At 40.4% G+C, this 25,532-nt stretch overlaps 1 protein-coding gene across 1 annotated transcript in view; it reads right to left on the bottom strand.

Moving 5' to 3' along the window:
* Window positions 1-13,058: 13,058 nt before the first annotated feature.
* LOC113745005 (cubilin-like) overlaps window positions 13,059-25,532 on the bottom strand; it is a 34,360-nt gene continuing 21,886 nt past the window's right edge. The window contains exons 9-13 of the mRNA XM_027276373.1: window positions 23,604-23,766; window positions 23,133-23,323; window positions 14,290-14,446; window positions 13,831-14,006; window positions 13,059-13,124 (exon numbers count right to left, since the gene is read on the bottom strand). Of these exons, the coding sequence (XP_027132174.1) occupies window positions 13,059-13,124; window positions 13,831-14,006; window positions 14,290-14,446; window positions 23,133-23,323; window positions 23,604-23,766 (753 nt within the window). The remainder of the gene's footprint in view (window positions 13,125-13,830; window positions 14,007-14,289; window positions 14,447-23,132; window positions 23,324-23,603; window positions 23,767-25,532) is intronic.

Raw genomic sequence — 25,532 nt, 5'->3', positions numbered from 1 at the left:
CAACAAGTGGAGTCTCCCCCAGCCCCAACAGGGGACACCCAACCTCCACCCCCCCAGACCCCACCCAGCCCCCAACTCTCTCCATTCAGTCTGGATGACTCCCCACTTCTGGATTTCACCGACAGGATGAAGAGTCTTGTTAATATGGGAATTCAACTAACACCATGCCAAAATCCCCTATTTTCTCCCCTTAAGCTACCACATCATCCAGCCCCACCTATTCCACCTCGGAAACAACCCTCAACTAAAAGTCACCGAGCCCCCCCCACCTCCTTTGAATCATCATATCTGTGAGTCTGACTGATATGTGCCGGGTCCAGACTGCAATACTCAGGGCCCTATGGAGTTCAGATACCCTTCTCAATCCCTGTGATGACTGGTAACAGAAAAGTGGTTAAACTGATGAGAAATAAAAATGGTTCATTTAAATCTGCCAATCTATTGAGTATAGCATGTCAGTTAGGAAACTTACCAGTGTCTCTCCTATTATCCCCACAAGGATAGCCCTACTCAATATCAGATCACTAGCCAACAAACCACTGGTAGTAAATGAAATGATTATGACCTATAATCTAGACTTTTTACTTCTTAGTGAAACATGGCTGACTGAATGTAGCTGTGTTACCATTCTTAATGAGGCAGCACCAACAAATTACAGTTTTATGAGTAAGCGTCGACGTGGCAAGAAGGGCAGGGGTGTTGCTGCTATTTTTAAATCAGTATTTCAGTGTACATTTGGTGATTTTAGTTCTTTTGAATATCTCTGTTTTTTAATGAAGGGTGATCCAAAAGTCTTTTTTCTAATAATTTATCGACCACCAAGGTACTATTAAAATTCATTGATGAGTTTGCTGATCTGATGTCAGTTATCTGCACTGACTACAACTTTTTTATCGTAACTGGGGATTTTAACATTCACATAGACAATAACATGGATACTAATGCCAAATACTTCTGTTCTCTACTTGACACCTTTCTTGTCCAAGATGTGAAAGGGCCCACACACACTCTGGGACACACTCTGGATCTGGTTATCTCTAAAGGTGTTGACATTTCTTCTGTTGTTGTTAAGGACTTGGCTCCTTCTGATCATTTCTGTGTATTACTTACAGATAATTCCAAACATTCAGATAACCTCTGTGTATGTTAGGAAAAGGTACATAAATGAGAATACTAATGCTAAGTTTGTGGAGGCTATAGCAATGTCACCAACTGTGAGCGCAGAGACAGTTGATGAACTCCTGGATAATTTCAACTAGAAAATCTCAAATGTCATTGATGCTATTGCAAAACTAAGATGACCTTGAGTAGACAGAGATCACCATGGAGGAACACTATGACAGTTAAGGCATTGAAAACAGAATGCAGGAAAGTAGAGCGTAAATGGAGAAAAACTAAACTCCAAATTCACCACGACCTCTACAAACAAAGTCTCTGTAATTTCAACCATGAGTTAATCAAGGCTAGACAGCAACACTTCTCTAAAATTATTAATAAGAACATCAACATCACTCGCACTCTGTTTGCTATATTTGATAAGCTTACAAACCCCCCCAAAAGAGATAGTTTCAGAATTCTCTTCAAAAGAAAAATGCAATGAATTTGCTTGCTTTTTCAATGAAAAAATCAAATCTATAAGGTTAAATATTAACACAAATCTACAAAATGATAAAATGATGCAATCCCTAAAACCGCCTAGGAATGAATCAACTGTTATGTCAGATTTACAGAATTTAATACAGTTGATCAAAAAAACGTAGAAGAAACAGTTCAGCATCTTAAACAGTCGACATGCTGTCTTGACACAATGCCATGCCAAGATTGTTGAGAAAGTGGGTTTTAATCAACTCAGTAATTTCTTGAACTCCAGTGGACTTTTTGACAAATTTCAATCAGGTTTTCGAGCTCACCACAGTACAGAAACAGTTCTTATTAGAGTGTTAAATGACATAAGGTTGAACACTGACTCAGGCAATGTATCAGTTCTGGTCCTGCTGGATCTCAGTGCTGTGTTTGACACTGTGGATCACAGCACACTGCTGAACAGGTTGGAAACATGGGCAGGACTCCGTGGAACAGTCCTAGAATGGTTCATGTCATTGGAAGTAATCAATCGGATCGAGTGGCTATGACATGTGGGGTTCCTCAGGGGTCAGCTCTTGGACCCCCTTTGTTCAGCCTATATAATGGTGCCTTTGAGTCAAATTCTGCAGAATTCTAATGTCAACTATCATAGTTATGCAGATGACACACAGATATATTTTGCGCTGTCCCCAGATGACTGCAGTCCTATAGAGTTATTGTGTAGCTGTCTAGAGCAAGTCAAAAATTAGATGAACCAAAATTTTCTTCAATTAAATCAAGAAAAAACTGAGGTCATTCTTTTTGGCAATAAAGAGAAGAGGGTTGCTGTCAATAAACACCTTGAGTTACTGTCTCTAGAAACTAAAGACCAAGCCCGAAACCTTAGCGTGTTGATAGACTCAGACCTGACCTAAAATCACATAAAATCAGTCACCAAAACAGCCTTCTACCAACTTAAGAACATATCCAGAGTTAAGGGCTTTATGTCCCAAACAGACCAGGAGAAGCTGATCCATGCTTTCATGTCCGGTAGACTTCACTACTGTAATGGTGTTTTGACTGGACTCCCCCAAAAAAGTATCAAACAGCTGCAGATCATTCAGAACGCAGCAGCTCGAGTTTTGACCAGAACAAGAGATCAGAGCACATCACCCCAGTTCTTAAGTCTTTACACTGGCTCCCAGTTAGCCACAGAATAGATTTTAAAGTTCTGCTACTAGTTTACAAATCACTGAATGGTTTAGGCCCACAATACATAAATGACATGTTAGTAGAATATAGACCCAGTAGGGCTCTGTGATCTACTGACTCAGGTCAGAGAGTGCACAGAGTTCAAACCAGACACGGTAAAGCAGCATTTAGCAGTTATGCTGCTCACAACTGGAACAAACTACCCGCAGGACTGAAATCAGCCCCAACTCTTTTTCTTCACTTTTAAATCCAGGTTAAAAACTTTTCTCTTTTCACGTGCTTATGGCTGAGCTCTTTTAAAACATTTTTAATCATAATCCTGTGATTCGTTTAATGTTTTAAATTGTTTTCAAAATAGCTGTTTTAATGATTTTAAATGACATTCTGATGTTTTTAATAACATTTTCTTCTCTTTTTTTAAAAAATTCTATTGTTTGTCCTAATGTCCAATGTCTTTTCCTTGCCTCTGTAAAGCGTTATGAATTGCCTTGTGTACGAATTGTGCTACACAAATAAACTTGCCTTGTCTTGCCTATTTTGATCCAGATCATTCTTTCGCCACCATAGTCTTCATTTCCACTGTTATGCAGATGACGTCCAGCTTTATATCTCCACCAACTCCATCACCCCCGCCACTCACTCCACTCTCTCCAACTGCCTTGCCAACACCAAAACCGCAGACTGCTTCCGCCTCAACATCGACAACTCCACCCTGTCTCCATCCCCCCACAGTCGCAACCTCTGAGTCATCTTTGACAATAACCTCTCCTTTGAACATTACATAAACCAAATCACCAGAAGTGCCTTCTTCCATCTCAAGAACATAGCCCGACTTCGCCCATCACTCTCCTTCCCCGCTGCTGAAACCCTCATTCACACCTTCATCAATTCCAGAATTGACTACTGCAACAGCATCCTCTATGGCACACCATCCAAAACTTTAAATAAACACACATACAGTACATCCAAAAATCCGCTGCTCGTCTGCTCACCCACACCCGCACCCATGATCACATCACTCCAGTCCTCCAGAAACTCCACTGGCTCCCAGTTGCACAGCGTATTCAGTTCAAAATCCTCCTCCTCACACACAAAGCCCTCCATAACCAGGCCCCTTCCTACCTCACTGACTTGCTCCACCGCCACAATCCATCCCGCAGCCTTCGTTCATCTTATGCAAACCTCCTGACTCCTCGACCTAGGACCAAGCACCGAACCTGGGGCAACAGAGCCTTCTCTGCGGCTGCCCCCTCCCTCTGGAACTCTCTCCCCAAACACATCCGTGACTGTACTGACTTGCCCACCTTCAAATCTCTGACAAAAACACACCTTTTTAAAATTGCTTTTAATGTTTAATGTCTAATGTGTTTTTAGTGTACTATCTTATATTGTTTTGATAATTTGATGTTCTTCTTTGTAAAGTGTCTTTGAGTACCTTGAAAAACGCTTTTAAATAAAATGTATTATTATTATTATTATTATCTTTTTGGAGTGAGACATAATAGGGTTCACAACATTATGTGAGGACTGGGATCATTTCTCAATAGGAGTATAAGGGGATGACAGCTTGTTTTCAATAGTAACCCACTCCGTGCTCCCCGCTGGTTGTCCTTGTTCCAGTGTTTGGCTATTTTGTCCATTTCAAGGGAGATACAGTATAATCTCAGGTCTGGCAACCCCAGGCCTCCTCTGTCTCTGGGAGAGCACAATATACCAAATTTAATTCTGCGTCTTTTCTTGTCCCATAAAAATGATTTAATTATTGTATCATACTGTTTAAAGATCTGAGGAGATACAGTTAGTGGTAACATCATAAGCACATAATTAATTTACGGTGAAACCACCATTTTTTTATCACATTGACCTTTCCCCATAATGTAAGCTTAAGTTTCCCCCATTTATCCAAATTAGTTTTTTAATTTTTTGCAACAGTGGTTCTAAATTTAGTGAAGGTATTTCATCCACTTCACTACTTCCCAAGTATTTCATCCCTTTTGACATCCATTTAAAGTCGAAATTTGTCAGTAAATTTGAGTTGCATAGTCCAGATCTAGGCATAGTCTCCGTCTTTGTCCAGTTAATTTTATATCCTGATAATTTAGAGTAAGATTGTATCGTGTTCATCAGGTCTGGTATCGAGTTTAATGGGTCTTTTATCAGCATCAGGATATAGTCCGCATATAATAATAGCTTATGCTCTTTCCCTCCTCCTTCCACCCCTCTAATAGCAGCATTACCTCTGACGGCAATAGCCAACGGTTCCAGTACAATACTAAACAGCAATGGCAACAAAGAGCACCCCTGTCGAGTGGCTCTGGTGAGGTTGAAAGAGGGTGAGATTTCACCGTTTGTTATCACTGCTGCCTTAGGGGTTTTGTATATAGTTCAAATCCATTTAATAAAGGTTGGTCCTGTTATAAAAATTAGGATTGTACTGGGCTGCAGATGTTCTAACTCTAGAGAATTTACTGAAGCCGGCAGGGAAAGGTAATTAAAAATTGTTCAAGAGCAAGAGAGACAGATTAAGGGAAGTGTCATTTTGGACAAGAAACATAATGCTCATTACTAAGCGGAAAACCAAAAAAGGAAATTGTTAGTGGGAATCTTCCCACTAACAATTTCCTGTCCAGGACAGCCCATTTTGAGAAAAAATTGTATAAGAACTAACTGACAGAGCTTCTCAGAGAGCCTTTCCTCTGTAACCCCTTTTTGTGTGTTGCACTGTTAAATGCTTCCTGTACAAGAATAATAAATTCAACTTAAACTTCAGGTATTACCTGAGATTAAGAAGCTTCTGCCAGAGGTGACTGTGAGGTTCCTCTTCGACGAACCACATTTGGCCACAGTATACTGTGGAACAGCCCACCCACCTCAATTAGAGAGAGTCCCAGTATATTAACGTTCAAGGGACATTTGAAGGTGTGGCTTCGATCTAATCAGATTTATGATCATAACTCACAATAATCAGTATGCGATCACATCATGGGCTTTTGTGAAACTTTTATTACTTAATTTTTTTTTATACAATTCCGGGTTATGTGCAATATCCCTGTTTGTAGCAATGTGTCTCTGTTGTAAGCCTTTTTTTTTCTTCTCTTGTGTTTTCTTTTGCTGAGTTTTTTCTGTCCTTCTTTTCCTCTTTTTTACCATCAACCTGCAAAGGGACTACGGTTAGAAATTAGCCTGTGGCTATAAACCGGCATATTTACATGTAAACGTTTATTAATATGCACTGTCCCTTTTAAATAAATAGATAAATAAATAAATAAATAAAATACTCTGTAGGAGTTTTGTTGTTTTAGTTGTCTAGCAAGCAGCTTGCCTGTCTTCTCTCCCCCTTCATAGAAATTTGTCCCCAGCCCACTTTTTTATTATAAATTTCTTGAAGTTGAAACTTAAGCTTACATATATCTCGATATAATTTATCTGAGTTAAAATTCAAAGTTTTTTGATAGCTCTATTTCCCAACTTCTAATTTCAGATTCCAACTCCTGAATGTGCTATGATTTTTCCCCAAATGTATGCTTTTGATTCTTCCCATTCTATCGCTTTTGAGGTTGCACTGCCAGCATTAATTTCAAAAAAAGATATGAGATCGTCCTTCAAAGACAGGTTGAAGGATTCATCCTGTAATAGAGATGTATTCATCCTCCATCTACCTTTTTTTCTCATTGTCCATTTTTATGTCAATGCTAAGGTTAACTGCAGCATGATCTGAGAGAGCCATTGCTTTAATCTTGCAATTCACAACTTGTTTTTTTTATAGTATTCGCTATCAAAAACATGTCAATTCTGGAATAGGATTGGTGGCAGTGTGAATAAAAAGTATATTCTCTGTCACTGTGGTTTATCAGACGCCATATGTCCACCAATCCCATATCCTCAATGATCATATGTATTGCAGCTCTATCCTTAGACATTATTGGACCACTAAATTTGCTTCTATCCAAAAAGGGATTTGAAACTTGGTTGAAATCTGCTAATATTATCTGGCCCTCTGTTTCACCCAGAGTCTTGTTTACTTCATAGAAAAAGTTTGGATCTCCCTTGTTTGGAGCATAAATGTTACAAAGAGTCATCTTAGTCCCCTTAACAGTGCCTGTACACATATCATTCTACCCTCATCATCTTCAACCTCCTTGAGTAGAGTGAAACTTAAGTTTTTATTCACCAGTATGATTACCTCATTCCGTTTGCTAGATAAAGAACTATGAAAGATATGTCCAACCCAGCTCTGTTTCAGCTTGAATGCTTCTTTTTTTACAAAGTGTGTTTCTTGTAAAAAGCAAAGTCTTTTTTTAAGAAAAAAAAATTCTGATCTGTATTGAAAATGTTTCTGATTTATATTAGCAATGGCCCCTATTGATGACCTACTGGCTTTCCGCTCAGGCGGTACAGGATCAGACCCAGACCCTCACCGATGTCTGTTCCACACTGTCCACTTTTAGATCAGTGTATTTCTCACTGTCCCTGTCATTTTTCATTGTGCACTGTTATGTTTTTAAGCGTTCATGCTTACCCATCTGAGTTGCAGTTCATTTGGATGAATTTCTCTGCCTCCTTGGCACTCCTGAAGCTCCGGTTTTTCCTCTTCCAAGTGAATTGTAGAGTTGCCGGGTGCGCCAGCGTGTATCTCACATTGAGCTGGTGTAGTGTTTTCTTCGCGGCCGTGAAGGTTTTCCTCTTTTCGGCCAGTTCCCTCGACATGTCTGGAAACACGGAGAGTCTCACTCTTTCCCATTCAAGCCCTTGCTTTGTTCTGACAGCTTTCAGAACTTTTTCCTTTACTGACTGGCGTATAAATCTGACCAGCACCGGTCTGGGCGGCTGGTCCTCGTTGGGGATGGGGGCTAGTGCTCGGTGTACCCGCTCTATTTCAAACTCACCCTCGACATCGAGACCGAGACTGTCTCTCAGTATTTTCTTCACGCATTCTTCCATTGTGCCGTTTGTCCTGTATGTTTCTTTCAGCCCCAGCAGTCTCACATTGTTTCTCTTGCTGTTCTCTTGCTTTTCAAGCATTTGGATGCATTTGGAAAACTTCCATCCTTCTCTCAGAGTGTTCTCCATTATTTACAAGCCGGTCAATCGTGTCCTCCAGGTGGGAAATCCGCCCCTCCGCCTTTCTTGAATGCCACTCACAGTGTTTTTTTAACTCATTTGTTGTTTCTTTAATGGTTGCTATGTCTGCTGCCACTCCCTGTAGCGTATTACTCATCTTGGAAATTTCGGCAAACAAATTCTCCAGGTTTGCAGTTTTTTCAGAAGGTTGTTTTACTGGCTGCACTGGTGACGGAGGGTCTGAAGTTACCTTTACTTCAGATGGCGGTTTATTTCTGGTAGCCATGCAGGATGTGTCTTTAAAGTACTTTAATGTGGTCACCATTGGGGTCCAAAAAACACTCTGGTTTGTTCAGACAAAAATCATGAACGCCAAGGAATATTATTTTGTGAAAAAGTGGATTTTCATGCAGTAAAATATTGAAAATATCGGTGGGGGAACTTCTCTACTGCGCTACCATCATCTCTACCCACGTCACTCCTCGGTTTTAGGTTTTCTTAATTAATCTCTCAACCGCTGCCGCTGTGTGGGGCAGATGAACTAAACACACTGTCAGCACCTGCCACAAACTGCTGCACCCCCAAATCCCTGTCTCCTCCGGTGACTGATAGCCGTGAAATACCACTCAAATTGACACTATCAAGACGGAGTTTGTGCACTATAAACTATGAAACTCTCTCAGCTGTTGTAACGTCACTCGGTTTTTTTTTTGTGCGTGTGTGTGTGTGTGTACCTAACCTCTATGCCTGTTTCTGTCTCTCAAGTCTGGTAGAGTCCAACTCTGTCAAACTGCTACGCTCACTTGCTTCCATCGTTGTAGTGCGCGTTGTAGTGAAATTGGTTTCATGCTGTACCTGGCAATCGAACACAGAACTAATTGATCAGAATTCCAAAGGCCAAAACATAAACAAACAGATGGGCTGGATGGTAAATTTCAAAACAAGAACACTTTGGCTGCGGGGTTTTTGTCAACAAGCAAGTATGTTTATCTGATAGTGCTGTAGCCAAATTTAGGAAAGTGATTCCTTCAGCATTGAATTCAATGCCATGTCTAACTGTAACAGAGGACTTGTCTGCTTCCTTTAGCCCCTCACAAATAGATCATCTTGTTGATAGTAGTACAGGCTCATTAAGGACAACTCTAGACTCTATTGCACCTCTGAAAAAGAAGATAATTAAACAAAGAAGGCTAGCACCATGGTATAGCCAGCAGACTCATAAATTAAAACAAGAGACACGTAAATCTGAACGTAAATGGCGTGCCACTAAACTGGAAGAATCTCATCTAGTCTGGCAAGATAATCTCAAAACATACAGGAAAGCTCTCCGTAATGCCAGAGCAGCCTACTACTCTTCATTAATAGAGGAGAATAATAACAACCACAGGTTTCTCTTCAGCACTGCAGCCAGACTAACAGAGAGCCACAGCTCTACTGAACCATCTATTCCCTTAGGTCTAAGTAGCAATGACTTCATGAGCTTCTTTAATGATAAAATTATAACTATTAGAGACAAAATCCATCACCTCTTGCCCTCAACAGGCATTGATCTGCATTCTGATACAGCAAGTTTTGAAACAGCTGTAAAACCTGATATGTATTTAGACTGTTTTTCTCCCATCGACCTTCATCAAATAACTTTAATCATTTCTGCAGCTAAGCCGTCATCCTGTCTCTTAGACTCCATCCCAACCAGGTTGCTCAAGGAAGTTTTACCTGTAGTTAGTAATTCGTTATTGGATATGATTAATCTGTCTTTATTATCAGGATATGTACCACAGTCCTTTAAGGTAGCTGTAATTAAACCTCTTCTTAAAAAGCCCACTCTAGACCCAGAGGTCTTAGCCAACTACAGACCGATATCAAACCTTCCCTTTCTGTCTAAGATACTTGAGAAAGCTGTAGCTAATCAGCTGTGTGACTTTCTCCATAACAATAGTCTATTTGAGGATTTTCAGTCAGGATTTAGAGTGCATCATAGCACAGAGACCGCATTAGTCAAAGTTACAAATGACCTCCTAATGGCATCAGACAAAGGACTCATCTCTGTACTTGTCCTGTTAGATCTTAGTGCTGCATTTGACACCATTGACCATCAAATTCTTTTACAGAGACTGGAACATCGAATTGGCATCAAAGGAACCGCCCTAAGCTGGTTTAAATCGTACTTTTTAGATCGATCTCAGTTTGTTCACGTCAATGATGAATCCTCCATGCAGACCAAAGTTTGTCATGGAGTCCCACAAGGTTCTGTACTTGGACCACTTCTATTCAGTTTATATATGCTTCCTTTAGGGAACATTATTAGGAATCACTCTATCAATTTTCATTGTTATGCTGACGACACCCAATTATATTTATCGATCAAGCCTGATGCAACCAATCAGTTAACTAAACTCCAAGCATGCCTTAAGGATATAAAAAGTTGGATGACCTACAATTTTTTGATGTTAAATTCAGACAAAACTGAAGTTCTTGTAATTGGACCCAAACACCTCAGAAACTCTCTTTCTAGAGACTTAGTTACTTTAGATGGGATCACCCTGGCCTCCAGCTCCACTGTAAAGAATCTTGGAGTTGTTTTTGATCAGGATTTGTCCTTTAACATCCACATAAAACAAATTTCCAGGACTGCATTCTTCCACTTACATAACATCGCTAAAATCAGACGCATTGTCTCTCAAGCGGATACAGAAAAAGTAGTCGCTTTTGTTACTTCTAGACTGGACTATTGTAACTCTTTGTTATCAGGCTGCTCTAATAAGTCTCTTAGGACTCTGCAGTTAATTCAGAATGCTGCTGCACGTGTTCTGACAGGAACCAAGATCAGAGATCACATCTCTCCCATTTTGGCTTCCTTGTATTGGCTACCTATTAAATCTAGAATATAATTTAAAATTCTTCTCCTTACTTACAAAGCTCTTCATGGTCAGGCACCATCATATCTAAAAGAGCTCATAATACCTTACTACCCCTCTAGAACACTGCGCTCTCAGGACGCTGGGTTCCTTGTGGTTCCTATAGTCTCCAAAAGTAGATTGGGAGCCAGAGCTTTCAGCTATCAGGCTCCTCTTCTGTGGAACAAACTACCATTCTGGATTTGGGGGGCAGACACGGTCAACACCTGGTTATGCCTAGCAAGGCACGGTATTGGTTGAAGATGCAGTCACATCTCCCTTACCGAAAACACACTCTCTCTCTCTCTCTCTCTCTTTCTCTCTCTCTCTCTCTCTCTCTCTCTCTCTCTCTTTCTCTCTCCTTCTTACCATCTGTAAACATACATGTCTCATTAATGCATGTTACTAACCAAACTTCCCCGGAGTTTCTGTGCTCTGTCGTCAAGCAGGTTCTCGCGGATCGTGGCTGCTGCTGTGATCCTGCACGACGTCCACTACACATTTATTACTGTCATTATTGCTATCATATCTGCTACTGTAATCATTTTATCATTCATTGTGATTCATTGTTAATTTTGTCAGTCATTGTAATTGTACAATATGTTTGTGTTGATTTGTCCTGTACACGTGACATCCATTGCACGTCTGTCCGTCCTGGGAGAGGGATCCCTCCTCTGTGGCTCTTCCTGAGATTTCTTCCACCTTTTTTCCCTGTTAAAGTTTTTTTTTTGTGGCAAGTTTTTCCTCACTCGAACCGAGGGTCTAAGGACAGAGGGTGTCACTCCCTGTACAGATTGTAAAGCCCTCAGAAGCAAAATGTACTTTATGACTTTGGGCTATACAAATAAAATTGATTTTATTTGATTTGATTTATTTCAACTTAGCATGTTTCCTTAAGAACTGATGATATTTTAATGATTTAATACAGTGTATCTTACATATTGTACCTTTAAATCCAAAACTAGAAACATAAAAGGAACTGGTAGATTGGGTTTGCAGCATAGGTTACCATGACAATCTAGCCACCTTTGTGACAGCACCTCACCAACACATTAATCTCACATCATCAGATGCGAAAAATCGAATTTTTATACCAACACACGAACAGGCGATGACATCAGGCGCACGGCCCGGTATAAAGCCCATACGTCATCGCGCAATCTGTTCCTACAGAATTTTCTCGCCCAGATTTTGAGTGACAGACAGCTCTGACGGTCATCCAGAATTCATAGAACCACAGTTACATTTATAACTCTTGTTTTGCTTAATTCTTTCTGACCGCCGCACAGTGCTTCAGCACTGGATGACTCATGCCAACAAGGTCACGAGGAATGCTTACTGCACCAAGGCATGGAAGCTGTTGATAGGACAGCTGTTGTCACAGCAGGTAGAGCAGCCGCATTGACACGGTAATAGCGAGCAAAAGAGCATGAGAACTCCCAGGTTGCAGCAGCACAGATGTCTTGCAGGGAGACCCCTTTCAAGGCTGCCCATGATGTGGACATACATGAGAAGAGTGGCACCACACATTACTAGGTGCAGGTAGGCCGTGCAACCTATAAGCATGTAAAATCACATCAACAATCCGCTTAGAAGTTTGTCAGACTTATGGAAAATAGCAGTGGCCTCCACATACGCCTTTAGTGCCCGAACAGAGCACAACTGCTCAGGCCGCTCCTCTGCTTGCTCCAAAGAGCTCTGTAAACTACACATCGCCAACTCGATGGCTTAGTTCACATGTATGGGAGCCACCTTTGGCAGGAAGGATGGATGAATTGGGCAGAAGAGTAACCCCTGAACCATCTTGATACCGACACATACACACCTGGCTCACCGACAGAGCGTGGAATTCACCTACGCGCTTTGCTGATGTGATAGCAAGCAGAAATGCCTCCTTAGACACACCAACCTATCGATGATTGGGGATTACTGCAAGGTGAACCCCCTATCAAGGCCTGACAGCAAGGGCCGGATACCCTGACTTTTCTGCCCCTGTTCCACTTGGGATCCAAATGGAGTATGTTGACCCAGATTTGAAGGTAGCATAAGGAAAGGAGACCCAGGGGGATGACCATGGATGCTGCTGTTATAGTATGCACCCAGCAGCTTCAGAAGGAGTCTGTATCTCACCAATCTGCATTTCCAGAAGCAACCTACAAGTTGCAGAATGGCCCCCACCCGTTTCTGGGAAAGGAAGGCTCTCATTGACTGTGAATCGAGAGTCATGCCCAGTCAGCCTACCTTCTGACTGGGTGTAAGACTGCTCTTGTAATAACTGAATGTGAAGCTCAGTTGGCTCACAATCATCCAGGTATGGCAGGACTGTCAAAGGGAATGGGATGCATCACTGAGGGTCTGGGCAGAGAAGTCTGCACCAGATTCCTGCAGGATCTGAGAGAGGCCCAGGATAAGTTGAGAAAAAGAATTACCAATACGCCCAATACATGCCACTATGTTATAAGTCTTAACAAGGAGATCATCAGTCAGCCGACACTGATGACGAGGGCAGCAGGCATCAGGCATCAGACATGAGAGCCTTATCCAGCGAGATTATCAAAGAGGCAATGGTAGGATCGACCACGTCCCTTAGGTGCCATCAGGTCTGCAGTTCCACTAGCAGGCAGTAGCCCAGCTCCCCCTCTATTTCTGCAAGTCTAGCCATTCTCACCGACAGTGGCATAACCTACAGTTCATACATGGGTTGTCAGATATACCTGTCCTCAGGTGTTCAACCCCAAGACAGCCAGGGTACTGATGGTGGCGGGGGGCCATACAGGAGTTAAAGACATGCAAGATCAACATGTAATTAAGTGGGGCAGTCTCTGAAAAAGACCCCCAAAAAAAACACACAAACGAAAATACAGCCAATACTATGCTGCACAATTCACAAATAATTGCCTTATTAACGTGCAAGACATTCACAGCGGAATCACTGTGCTACAGCCCTACACAAAATAGGCCAACAGCATCCATGCCGGAGCGGCTTCAAGAACACAATTATTTACAAAGGCAGTGCATGACAAGGTGTATTGGTCATTTGGGTCAGTTTCATATTTAGTTCCAACAGTATGATTTTATGAATAGGACATTTATTTACCTCAACAAAGTCAAAGCGACAGGAGCCTCCTTCAACATCAAATGACAAGAAGTTGAGGGTGACCACATAGCCCTCTGGTTGGTTAATGACCCACTGACAGTCCTTATTGTGGGGATAGGAATTGGGGTGGTAGGGAGAGCGTAGCTGCCCAGTCCCAGACAAAGTACCTCCACAAGCTGGAGAGAGGAAGAGTTAAAGGTTGGTCAGTGGATTTGACCCTATAGATTAAAATCTTTCATTAGAACTGTAACAAGTTTTATGTGAAAAGTAATTTACTGGTGCTCCTCGATTGTATAGAACTATTTTATATGAAACAAACATAGATTTAATATTTTACTGAATAACCATTCTTGGTTCTGAGAATTTGTCAAATTGAGAAATCAGAATCAGAATCAGAATCATAAATACTTTAATAATCCCAAGGGGAAATCTCTGTGATGAAAATATGTGGGGTCTCACCAACAGTGTAGACAGCCCTGAAACCAGCACGGCTGACTGAGCTGTCGGACCTGAAGCGAATCCACAGAAAATTGGAGGATGACAAAATTGGGGCTGGTGGAGAACTGCCACAGTACCTCCCTATCAGAGGATCAGTCTCTGTTCTGCCATCACGAACCTGGAAAGAAAGGAGGTATAAGAAGACAAAGGAGAAGCAAGTGTAAAGACCTATTTTTCACAATGTAAACAAAGGGAAAAATAAAATAAACCTTTGAAAACAAGAACGATAATGACTAAATGACAATGGTAAAAACAGGTAAATAGACAGATTAACCCACTACGAATCATATAAGCCTTGTTACTAATTAATAACCCCTGCTGCCCCCAAATAGCTCTTGTTCAGATGATGAATTAGCTGCTTTACTTGCTGCACTACCGTTAATAAGAAATAGGTTGCATTCAATAACAATATGTTTCTGTCAGTAATATTTTCTGACATTCCTGGTTCTTGGAAGAAACTGATTCATTGACTAAATTACTCTACAATCCACTGAGATTTATTTAGATATTTGACAAATATGCTGGGCATCATACTGATATTTGTCCAAAGGTAAATTATTATACCATTTTCAAGTGCTGTGGGTGAAATATAAACACCACTTCAAGTCAGTTGGGTGAAATATAAACACCACTTCAAGTCAGTTATCCTTTGTGTCACTATTGGACAAAATAAATAAATTCCAGGATAAGGTCAGCTGTCAACCATTTGAATCTTCCACTAGATGTTCACTAAAGAAATATCACTTTGTTAAACAATGTTTTAGCTTCACCTCTCAAGTTAACCTACAGAACAGTCAACACGCAAGTGCAGGGTTTATGCAGGAATCCTTAGGTTAAATTTGATACCATTTAATACCTTTTTAATACCTTCTAAATATCTTTTAAAACCTCAACGCAACTTGCCTCTAGTCATATAGCAAAAACAGGATCAATAAATGGAAGGGCACATGCACTGGTACTGTCAATCACTTAGTTATTTACATTTAGTCATTTAGCTGACCCTTTTATCCAAAGCAACTTTCAGGAAAGATGTGATGGCTGCAGTGGAGGTTTGACTGAACTGGGACTCGGTTGAAGTACTGGTGTACTGGGCATACTAGCAGCACAGAAATCTGATATTAATGGCCGCTCTCCCATCATGTTGTCAGTCAACTGAACACTGTAGATAGATTCAACTACATAATTTGAGTTACGCTACTTGACATCTACTAACGAAATGACACAGTGCCAAGATTTCAGCACCACTCCACAAATAAACATGTTTTCTAATGAATACATCAAGTATACTTGACCAACAGTGTTTTACAGGAGGATGCTTGCGAACAGCTGTTCTATATTCACTTTTCTTTTTTGTCTTTTTAATGTCATTTTCAGTCTATGAAATCAAACATTTTTTGTGCTAAGCTTGTTTCAAGTTTTACTCCAGCAATCAACCATATACATAACTTTTTAGTATTCAGTGATTTTGTACCATCATACTAACCACAAACCTCTTATTGAGAATCATTAATAAAGTTTTAGAGCGCTGAATGAAGCTGTTTTTACAGGGATAATGTCCAGACAATGTGCAGAGTAGAGTCATTGTTTCATACATGTAGCAACAACAGGAGACGCTCTGTGTCAGACGTGTTCTCACATGTTGACTAAACTTTACAAACCGAGTCTCAAAATGACATCACAGCTCTGTGACGAGTCCATGCTAGCTAAAGAGCTACACTTTAGCGCAGATGCTCCGTGTTTAGATCCTAACCTGGCAAACCACACACGCTTTAAACAATACCATTGGCTGTGTGACAACCTGCCAATAAAAACATCATCCTCCTCCTCAGATATACACTGATCTCATAAATGGTATCTATGAACTGTAAATGACGGAAATAGCGACGGAGAACTCTAATACATGAACTACATAGAACAATCCTGAGTCTACGGCTGTGCACAATGGAAAATAGGTCTGCTGTACAGTCTATGTAATAAATTCTGGCGAACTTTAATAAACAAATAAAAAGTTAAAAAAATAATACCTCACAATCAGACATTTACTAACCTTTTAATACTTTTTAATACCTCACCGACACCCTGGAGTGAAACCAGCACTGAATTATGTTCTGCACTCAAGCGTCAACCTCTATGGCCAGGAAATTGAGTCCGTGCATAGAGCCAAAAAGTGTAATTCCTTAAGCAGCCCAATGAGGCTGGCTACGCGACACACACTACGAATTTAGCACTATGAAATATAAACTGGGATGCCATTTACTGCTGAGAATGTAGGAAGTGAGACTCAGCTAGAATTATTGCCATTGATTTGCTAATTTCTCTTTTCGTGTATTTTTGTACTTTATTTTGTACTTTATTTGTACTCTTATTGCCAACAGAGATACAAAACAGGTCATCAATAGTACAGGAATAAATATGAACACAAATATGAACACAAAAACATGATACAATGTAAAGACACAGACACCCATTCACACACATTCGCACACCACAATGCTCCACTGATCCTAACTAGAAAAGTTGATCAGTATCCCTTAAATTGTATTGTGAGCTGAGTGGAATCAGATATTGTTTCAGATAAGAAGGAAAATTAAAGTAGTTGCACTTAAAAATGAATAGTAACCAGTGAACATGCCTCCTGGACTTGGGGGCCAGGCAGTGATGGGTATTATAAGGACACCTCAGTACAAATCTACACAGAGAATTATATAAGACAGGGAGAGGACGAAGATTTGTTTCTAAAGTGTTCTGATAGATGACATCACCATAATCAAGTATTGGGAGTATAAGCTGTGTAATAATTTGTTTACGGACTTGTAGGGAAAAGCATTCAATTGATCGATAAAGAGATTTCAGAAGAACATAGATTTTCTTGGAAATTGAGTTGATATGAAATTTAAAGGAGAGCTGTGAATCAAGCCAAAGGCCCAGATATTTAAATTCTTCAGTTTTTACTAGTGCTGTCCTATCAAGAAAAATAATACACCAGTTTGTATTTGAAGGCAGAGAATCAGGTCGAGTGCAGAATAGCATAGTATATGATTTTTTCTTATTCAGTTGTAGTTTATTAGAAGAGAACCAATTTTGAACTGAGTTGAAATTTGATTGTAATGAGTGACAAATCTGAGTGATATCAGAGCTGGAGGAGTATATTACGGTGTCATCAGTATATAAGTAAATTTGGCAGTCAGAACAAGTTTGTGGAAGATCATTGATGAAGATTGAAAATAGTAAAGGGCCCAAGGATGAGCCTTGTGGCACCTTTATCAATAATCTTAAAATCAGACTGGCAACCTTGGAAGGAAACACATTGATTTCTATGATGCAACAAAGAGTTGAAAAAGAACAAAGAATCACTAGAAAGACCAATGGCATATAATTTATCCAAAAGAAGATAGTGATCAACCAAATTAAATGCTTTAGTAAGATCAATAAATATGGCACCTGTGTGCATGTTGCTATTGTAAGCTGAAAATATATCATTAGTAACTTTTAGAAGGGCAGCGGTGGTCGAGAAGTGTGGTCGGAAACCAGATTACTGAGGAGATAGTATGTTATGGTCATTAAGATGTGCGGATAACTTATTAAAGATCAATTTTTCAAATATTTTTGTTATGGTATTAATAATTGAGATTGGTCTGTAATTATTAATATCAATAGGGTCACCCCCTTTATGGAGAGGGGTTACCCTAGCACGTTTCCATGATAAGGGAACTTTACAAGTAGCAAGAGATAAGTTAAATAAATCAGACAGGGGAAATGATAAAACATGAGAGGCCATTTTAAAAAACTTAATATCCAGACCATCTGGACCAGCAATGCAACCAGAGTTGAGATTCTCAATCACAAGTTGAACATCTATTGGTGTGATTGTTCTAAAAGAAAAGGAACTACCACACCTGCTCGGAGTTGGGGAAGATTCAGAGTGAGAGTAAGAGAGGGAGCTACCAATAGTAGAAAAATGCTGACTTAATGCCTCCACAATTGAAAATGGTTCACTGACACTTTCACCACTGATTCTAAAACAAGTAGGGGTTTCTGTGGATTTATTAGTCATACTATTAATTCTCTCTAAAATCAGTGGCTAGACAGTCTTTATAGTAATTTGCTTTAGCATTTCTAGTATAGGTTTTACCTTTATTCCTTAGCTCTTTATAAATGTTCCAATCAGCAGGATGCTTTGTTGTGCGGTGCTTTTTCCATGCCTTGTCTCTCTGTTTGAACAACTGTATAAGATCTCCTTTAATCCACGGAAGGTGTCGACCCCTGACCTTAATTGTTGTCCAGTGGGCATGTTTATTAATAATCTCAACAAATTCAGTGTAAAGAAAATTCCAGGCATCTTCAACAAATGGTATTAATTGAAATCTCTCCCAATTTATGCCTAAGATATTTTGGATAAAGAGTTCAGGGTTGATATCATTAGACTTTCTGACTTTAATGAGTTTAGGTGGAAGATGGGGCATTTTAATTTTCCAGACACGAAAGACAGTAGAGTGGTCACTGAAGGAATCGGACAATAACCCAGAATGTAGAATTCTCTCAGGATGGGAGACTGAAATCCAGTCAAGCAAAGAGGAAGAACTGGGACCAACTCTGGTAGGTTCCATAATCAATTGGGTTAAATTTATGCCAATAAAAAGATTGCGATCATTATAAGAAGAACGATTTAGCCAATTGGAATTGAAATCACCCAGTATAATTTTTTCACTGGTGCAGTCTAAAGAATTGTGGACAGGATATTTTTGGTAGTTTCAGCAGGAACATTAGGAGGTTTATAAATATTACCTATAATTAGCTGTTTGTTCTCATGTAATTTAATTTTAACAAAAAGGCATTTAAAATACAAGGGATTCTTGGTGAAACTAGTTCTGCAGTTAGATTTGAAGAGGCATATGTCAGAAGTCCCCCTCCTCTTGATCCTCTGTCTTTTCATTATAGAACATAGTTATCAAGTTTAACTTCATTATCAGAAATGTTGCTGTTCAACCAAGTTTCAGAGAGCATGACTACATGAGGTTTGTTATAGGTGAGCCGGGCTTTCAGTAAATCAATTTTAGGTCACAGGCTTCTAATATTCAAATGAATGATATGCATACCTTTAGCAGAGTTCATTGACCAATGATGATAAAGCAGGTAATCACAGGATATAGTAACAGAAATGCAGACAAGGCATCATCGCAGATTATGATATAAGGCAGGTGAGGGCGGGGAATGGGAGAGTCAGAAAGTGAGCAACACAAATATACACACACACACACACACACACACTATGGACAAAAAACACACAAGAACATGCTGCAACATTGATGGGAAAAGAAAAGAAGATAAAATATAAGAAAGATGGGTATACAGCTCAGTCTGTTTAGTTCAATAAATAAACGTGCCAGAATCGGTGGTCAATATCTAATAATAATGGGACAAAGAAATAAGTAAATACAAAGTTAATAGTAAATAAACAAAAAAGAGAGGGATGTGAGAAAAAAGGGGAGAAAATAAACATATATACTGTGTATATATATCTATATAGATATACACACACACACACACACACACACACATATATATATTTATATATATATAGATATATATATATTATATATATATTATAATATATATATTATCTTATATATAATACACATACATACATACATATACATACATACATCATACATACATACTATATATATATATATATATATATATATATATATATATACACAACACACACACACACACACACACATATTACACATAATATACATAAACATATATACATATACATACATATATACATATATAATATAATAGATAGATAGATAGATAGATAGATAGAGAGAGAGAGAGAGAGAGAGAGAGAGAGAGAGAGAGAGAGAGAGAGAGACCTGTGCACTGCCTGGATTGACTACAAGAAAGCCTATGACTCAATGCCGCACACATGGATACTGGAATGTCTGGAACTGTATAAGATCAACAAAAACCTAAGGACCTTCGTCCAGAACTCAATGAAAATGTGGAAGACAACCCTAGAGGCCAATTCAAAGCCCATTGCCCAAGTCAACATCAAGTGCGGCATATACCAAGGAGATGCGCTATCACCACTGCTGTTCTGCATAGGCCTGAACCCCCTCAGTCAAATCATCACCAAGAGCAGGTATGGGTACCGATTCCGTAGTGGGGCAACAACCAGCCACCTGCTCTACATGGATGACATCAAGCTGTATGCAGGCAGGTCCTGAAAAGTCAGTTGAATGGTAAGAACAAGGTCCAAGCCATCAACATGTACGCACTACCAGTCATCAGATACCCCGCTGGTATCATAAACTGGCCAAAGGAGGAGATAGAAGTCACAGATATCAAGACTAGAAAGCTCCTCACCATGCATGGAGGGTTCCACCCCAAGTCCAGCACCCTGAGGCTATACACTAAGCGGAAAAAGGGAGGCGTCAAGTCCATGGTCCAGGATGAAACGTGGAAAATACAAGAATACATCAGAAAGATGGCCGCGAAGGATGAACTGCTAAGTGAATGTCTCAGGCAGCAGAACCCTGATGAGGGTGCAGAGGAGGAGGAACAGGCATGTATCACCGTCAGATAGAGGAAATCCGTCATGATATCAAGAAATCCTACCAGTGGCTGGATAATGCAGGACTGACAGACAGCACAGAGGCACTAATCATGGCAGCAAGAACAGGCCATAAGCACAAGAGCCATAGAGGCCAGGATCTACCAGAGTAGATCAGACCCAAGATGCAGACTGTGTAAAGAAGCCCCTGAGACAGTCCAGCACATAGTAGCAGGGTGTAAGATGCTAGCTGGATCAGCGTACATGGAGAGGCACAACCAAGTGGCTGGGATAGTATACAGGAACATCTGCAACCAGTATGGAATAGAAGTACCTAAATCCCGATGGGCCATACCACAGAAGGTGGCTGAGAACAACAGGGCCAAGGTTCTGTGGGACTTCAGCTTCCAGACTGACAAACAGGTCCTGGCTAACCAACCGGACATGTTGGTGGTGAACAAAGAGGGTAGTGGTGATAGATGTGGTGATCCCAGCTGACGCCAACATCAGGAAGAAGGAACATGAGAAACTTGAGAAGTATATATATATATATATATACACACACATAAATGAAAGAGAGAAAAATATAAACGTAATGCTTATTATTTATGCCTGTTTATTAATTTCACAATTCTAGATATTTATTAACTAAATTATTTCTAGGGGGTCTACCATGGATATATGGGGTCTACCCTTTCTCAATCTTAATCAACTGAGTCCTCGTCTAATAGTGTTTTACTGCATTTTACAACACATTTGACACTTTACCACATTTGCGGCACATTTTACGGCGAACAATTGCTGGGCCACCACCTTAACAGTGCCTACTCCAGCTACAAGTTTATGAGTAAAATACATAAATAAAAATAAATAAAGTTGATGAGTTAGTAAAGTAAAGTTTTATGCTAATGTTAGCTGTAGCTACTGGCCACAAGCATTAGGCTATCATATCAGAGTCAACGTAACTTCTTCTTGACTGTGTCAAACCCCCGACGTCTCTGGACTAAACCGGCGGAGAAGTCCGGGTAGATGTAGACTCGAGTCCCTTTGAATTGAAGAGGCTCCTTCTTCTCCCTGGAGAGCTTCAATATCTTCAGCTTGTCCTGGAAGTAGTGGAACTTTACCAGGATTGGCTTTGGTCCTTTGGCTCTGAAGTTATCCTTGACAGCCGTACGATGACAGCGCTCAATCACAGGAGGAGTGGAGAAATTTGCTTTACCTAGGAGCTGCAGGACAAGATGTCTCATGAAGCCCAGGATATCATTTGTCCGGCCCTTTCGGGGATGCCAATTAAGCGTAGGTTCGAGCGCCTGCTCCGGTTCTCGGCGTCTTCGGCCCATGCTTTCAGGTCAGTTTTTATCCGCTTGACCAGGTCTGTTATATCGTCCTCATTAGAGCTGACTCTCTGCTCAAGCTCGTTCACTTGCTCTCCAAGCATATGCTTTCAAGCAAAGCTTTCTATCTTTACAAGAATTGCTCCAAGTGGATTAATTTTAGTGTCTATATGTGTAGTCATGTTGAGCATCATTTGTCGCATCTTATCCAAGACACTTTGAAGAGTAATTGTCTCGTCAGCCATTGTGAGGCCGGCAGCTTTTCCACGTGAGGTGTTTAGTGCTAGAATCTGATTTTTTCCTCTTTTAAAATTAGCACAAGTAGCTAATTAGCATCAGCAAAGTTTAGGGTAAAATATATGTCTCAATGACCTCAGTAGACCTCAGTAGATAAATAGTTGAACCATCAGACTGCAGCTTGTAGCTCACACACTCACTTCACGGCAGCCATCTTTATGATGACAGCAGGTGTAATGACCAGGAGTGTCTTACTCGTCGTCAGTGGCTTTAAATGGGTAGGTTCTTGTTCTAGTAATTCAGTGCATTGCTCACAGACTCTGATGACTTTGTAAGCTCTGTACTTTTCTTGCAAAAATAAAACTCAAAAGACAATTGTCGTTGTAAATGGTAAATGGACTGCACTTATATAGCGCTTTTCTATTCTTCCAAACACTTAATGTGTGACTGCATGGGCAATATATGGAATTAGACCGGATGACTTAAATTTACTTTAAATTACTTAAGTAACCCTTATCAAACACTTTCAAAAGTATTGATCTATAATAATGTCTGCTGTCAAAATTACTTAAACCTTACCTACTTCCTCTTCCATGTGTCTGCCTACTCGACCAACCCTCAACACATTCAAATGAATCAGGACATGTTTGTGAGTCATCAATAAGTCTTACCTCCACATAATCAAAAGAGCAACTGCCATGACTCTCCAGATTCATATGAGTGAAATTGAGGGCCACCTTCTCACCCACTGGCAATCTGATTAAATAGACACACTGGCGGTTGTGGGCATAGTCGTTGGGCCAGTTGGGGGAGATGATGATGCCCTCACTGTCAGTGAATGTTCCACCACAACCAGGGTCACCTAAGACACAACACACAACAGGGTATGGGTAACTTCTATTTCCTGTGCATTACCAATGCCCCACATAGTACAGAGCATTGATGCTGTCAACAGTTGAGAGATCAGTTGCTTGGTGTTGGTCCACATGTAATACTACTACTATTTTAACACTATTTCCTACAAATTACTTCCCAGTAACTTCTGTTTGGAGCGGTGCTCTTTCTTTGTGTGTGTGTGTGTGTGTGTGTGTGTGTGTGTGTGTGTGTATATATATATACTATAATATATGGCAGTTTCTTACTTGGTGATGTTGTGTATGTAATGTGGAAGCCTTGGTCAGAAACAGTGAAATCAGAGTGGAAGTGAATCCATGCATTTGGACCAGTGGTCTGCAGAGGGGCAGGTGTTGCAGTACTGCAGTACTTCCCCAGAACTGGGTCTTCAGGTAGAAGACCATCCCGGATCTATGTGATTTGGCACAAGATAACAAAAAGCAAAACAACTGCAAGAAGTTATACATTACAGACTTGGCTTCACTAGTGCCATATAGTACACAACTGTGTCAGGGTTACAGGATTCAGCACCAAGCCAGCTTCTCTGAATAGCTTTGCAATTGTTGGGTCTGAGTGAGGGAATATGGTTGAAAAGTACTCTGATGACATAAAAACCATAACCAAACCAACAAAAAGTTCACTCATTTAACTACTTAAAGGCCATGCTGCAAAAATGAGTACACCCCAATGAAAGTCTTAGGAGCAAAGTTAAATTTTAGACTACAGAATTCTAATTGACAAGAATTCAGAAAATCTCCATGCAAGTTCACTACAGTTAGCTAAAGAAGTAAAAAGTAAGAAGTGACTGTTTCCCAAGACACAATACAGTGTACCCTGCAGAGGAATGTCATGCACGGGTGTCGTCATGAATTCACAGATATACTGCTCTATATTGAAAGAGAAGATGCTACAATTACTACGTGCCCTTGGTCATTGTGCACTTTTACAACTTGACAATGATCCAAAACACACATCTAAGGCCAGGGTGAAAGTGATTCAGTGGCCAAGTATGTCTCCTGATCTGAACTCAATTGAACACCTATTCTGAGGAGAGGAGTTGAGCATCACTCCATTCAGAATCCAGGCTCTAAAAGAGGTCGTTCTTAAAGAATGGAATTCCGTGCCTATAAGACTTAAAAATCATGGAAGTCATACAAAACACTAGATGCAGTAGTTTAGTTTTACTCAAATTAGGTGATGCAAAAATGAATACACCCCACAACAAAAAATAATGAACAAGTTGGTGATTGTTACGGCTGCCGCCGTTTCGCCCCACGCATATGTGTGTGCAGTGTGTTCCCAATAGGTAAATGCAGGTGTGCGGTTGCCGGTCTCTGGTTGGCCCCAAACTGGAGGAGGCGGGGACAACAAGTTCGTCAGCTGCAGGGCCAGGATTGGTGCGGCATCTTTCCCACGCCGCCAATGAGAGGGCCCCCGCAGCAGCATCACCGGGCATTTAAACCGCAGCCGCCTGAACATCGTGGCGGCTTCACTCGTTGTTGTGTTCGTGAGCTTGCCTAGTTATACGTATCTGATGATACTCGGTCGTTTGCTCGTGTGTTGTACCTGGAGGTTTCGTGTTTGGTTTGTTGGGACTGGGCAGGGTTTAGTTAGTTTATATCTACTGATGACACGTAGAATATTTCTGTTAGCCTCATTCGTATAGAAGTGCTGTTTTTGATGTGGTTTTTGTTATTAGAAAGTAGCTTAGTTAGTGAGGTTTTTCTTTCTCGTTTTGTTTGCTACTTAGATAACATAGGCTCTGTTTAGAGTTCTCTTTTTGTTATATTGGTTTGTTCGTTTAACAGCACTTGCTCGCCCTTAGTTCCCTTTTGTCTCACCTCCTTTTGTTAAAACAATCTAAAACTTTCATTTAATAAAATACTTTTGTTTAATAACCTTTACAATCTGGTTTTATGTTACGACCAGGTAAAGGGGTATGAAAGGAAGTAACATTTACACCTGCATTTACCTATTGGGAACACACTGCACACACATATGCGTGGGGCGAAACGGCGGCAGCCATAACAGTGACATATTGCAACATTTATCTTTTTCCATTCTTTAAGAACAAACTATTTTAGAGCTTGGATCCTGGATGGAGAGTGATGCTCCACTTGTCTCTTCAGAATTTCTGATCAGCAAATAGACTTTGCCACTGAATCTCTTTCAGCCTG

This window comes from Larimichthys crocea, unplaced genomic scaffold, assembly GCF_000972845.2.
Source record: "Larimichthys crocea isolate SSNF unplaced genomic scaffold, L_crocea_2.0 scaffold361, whole genome shotgun sequence".
Taxonomy (NCBI): domain Eukaryota; kingdom Metazoa; phylum Chordata; class Actinopteri; family Sciaenidae; genus Larimichthys; species Larimichthys crocea.
Note: the sequence above shows the minus strand (reverse complement) of the source record. Positions and strands in the feature narration are given on the sequence as shown.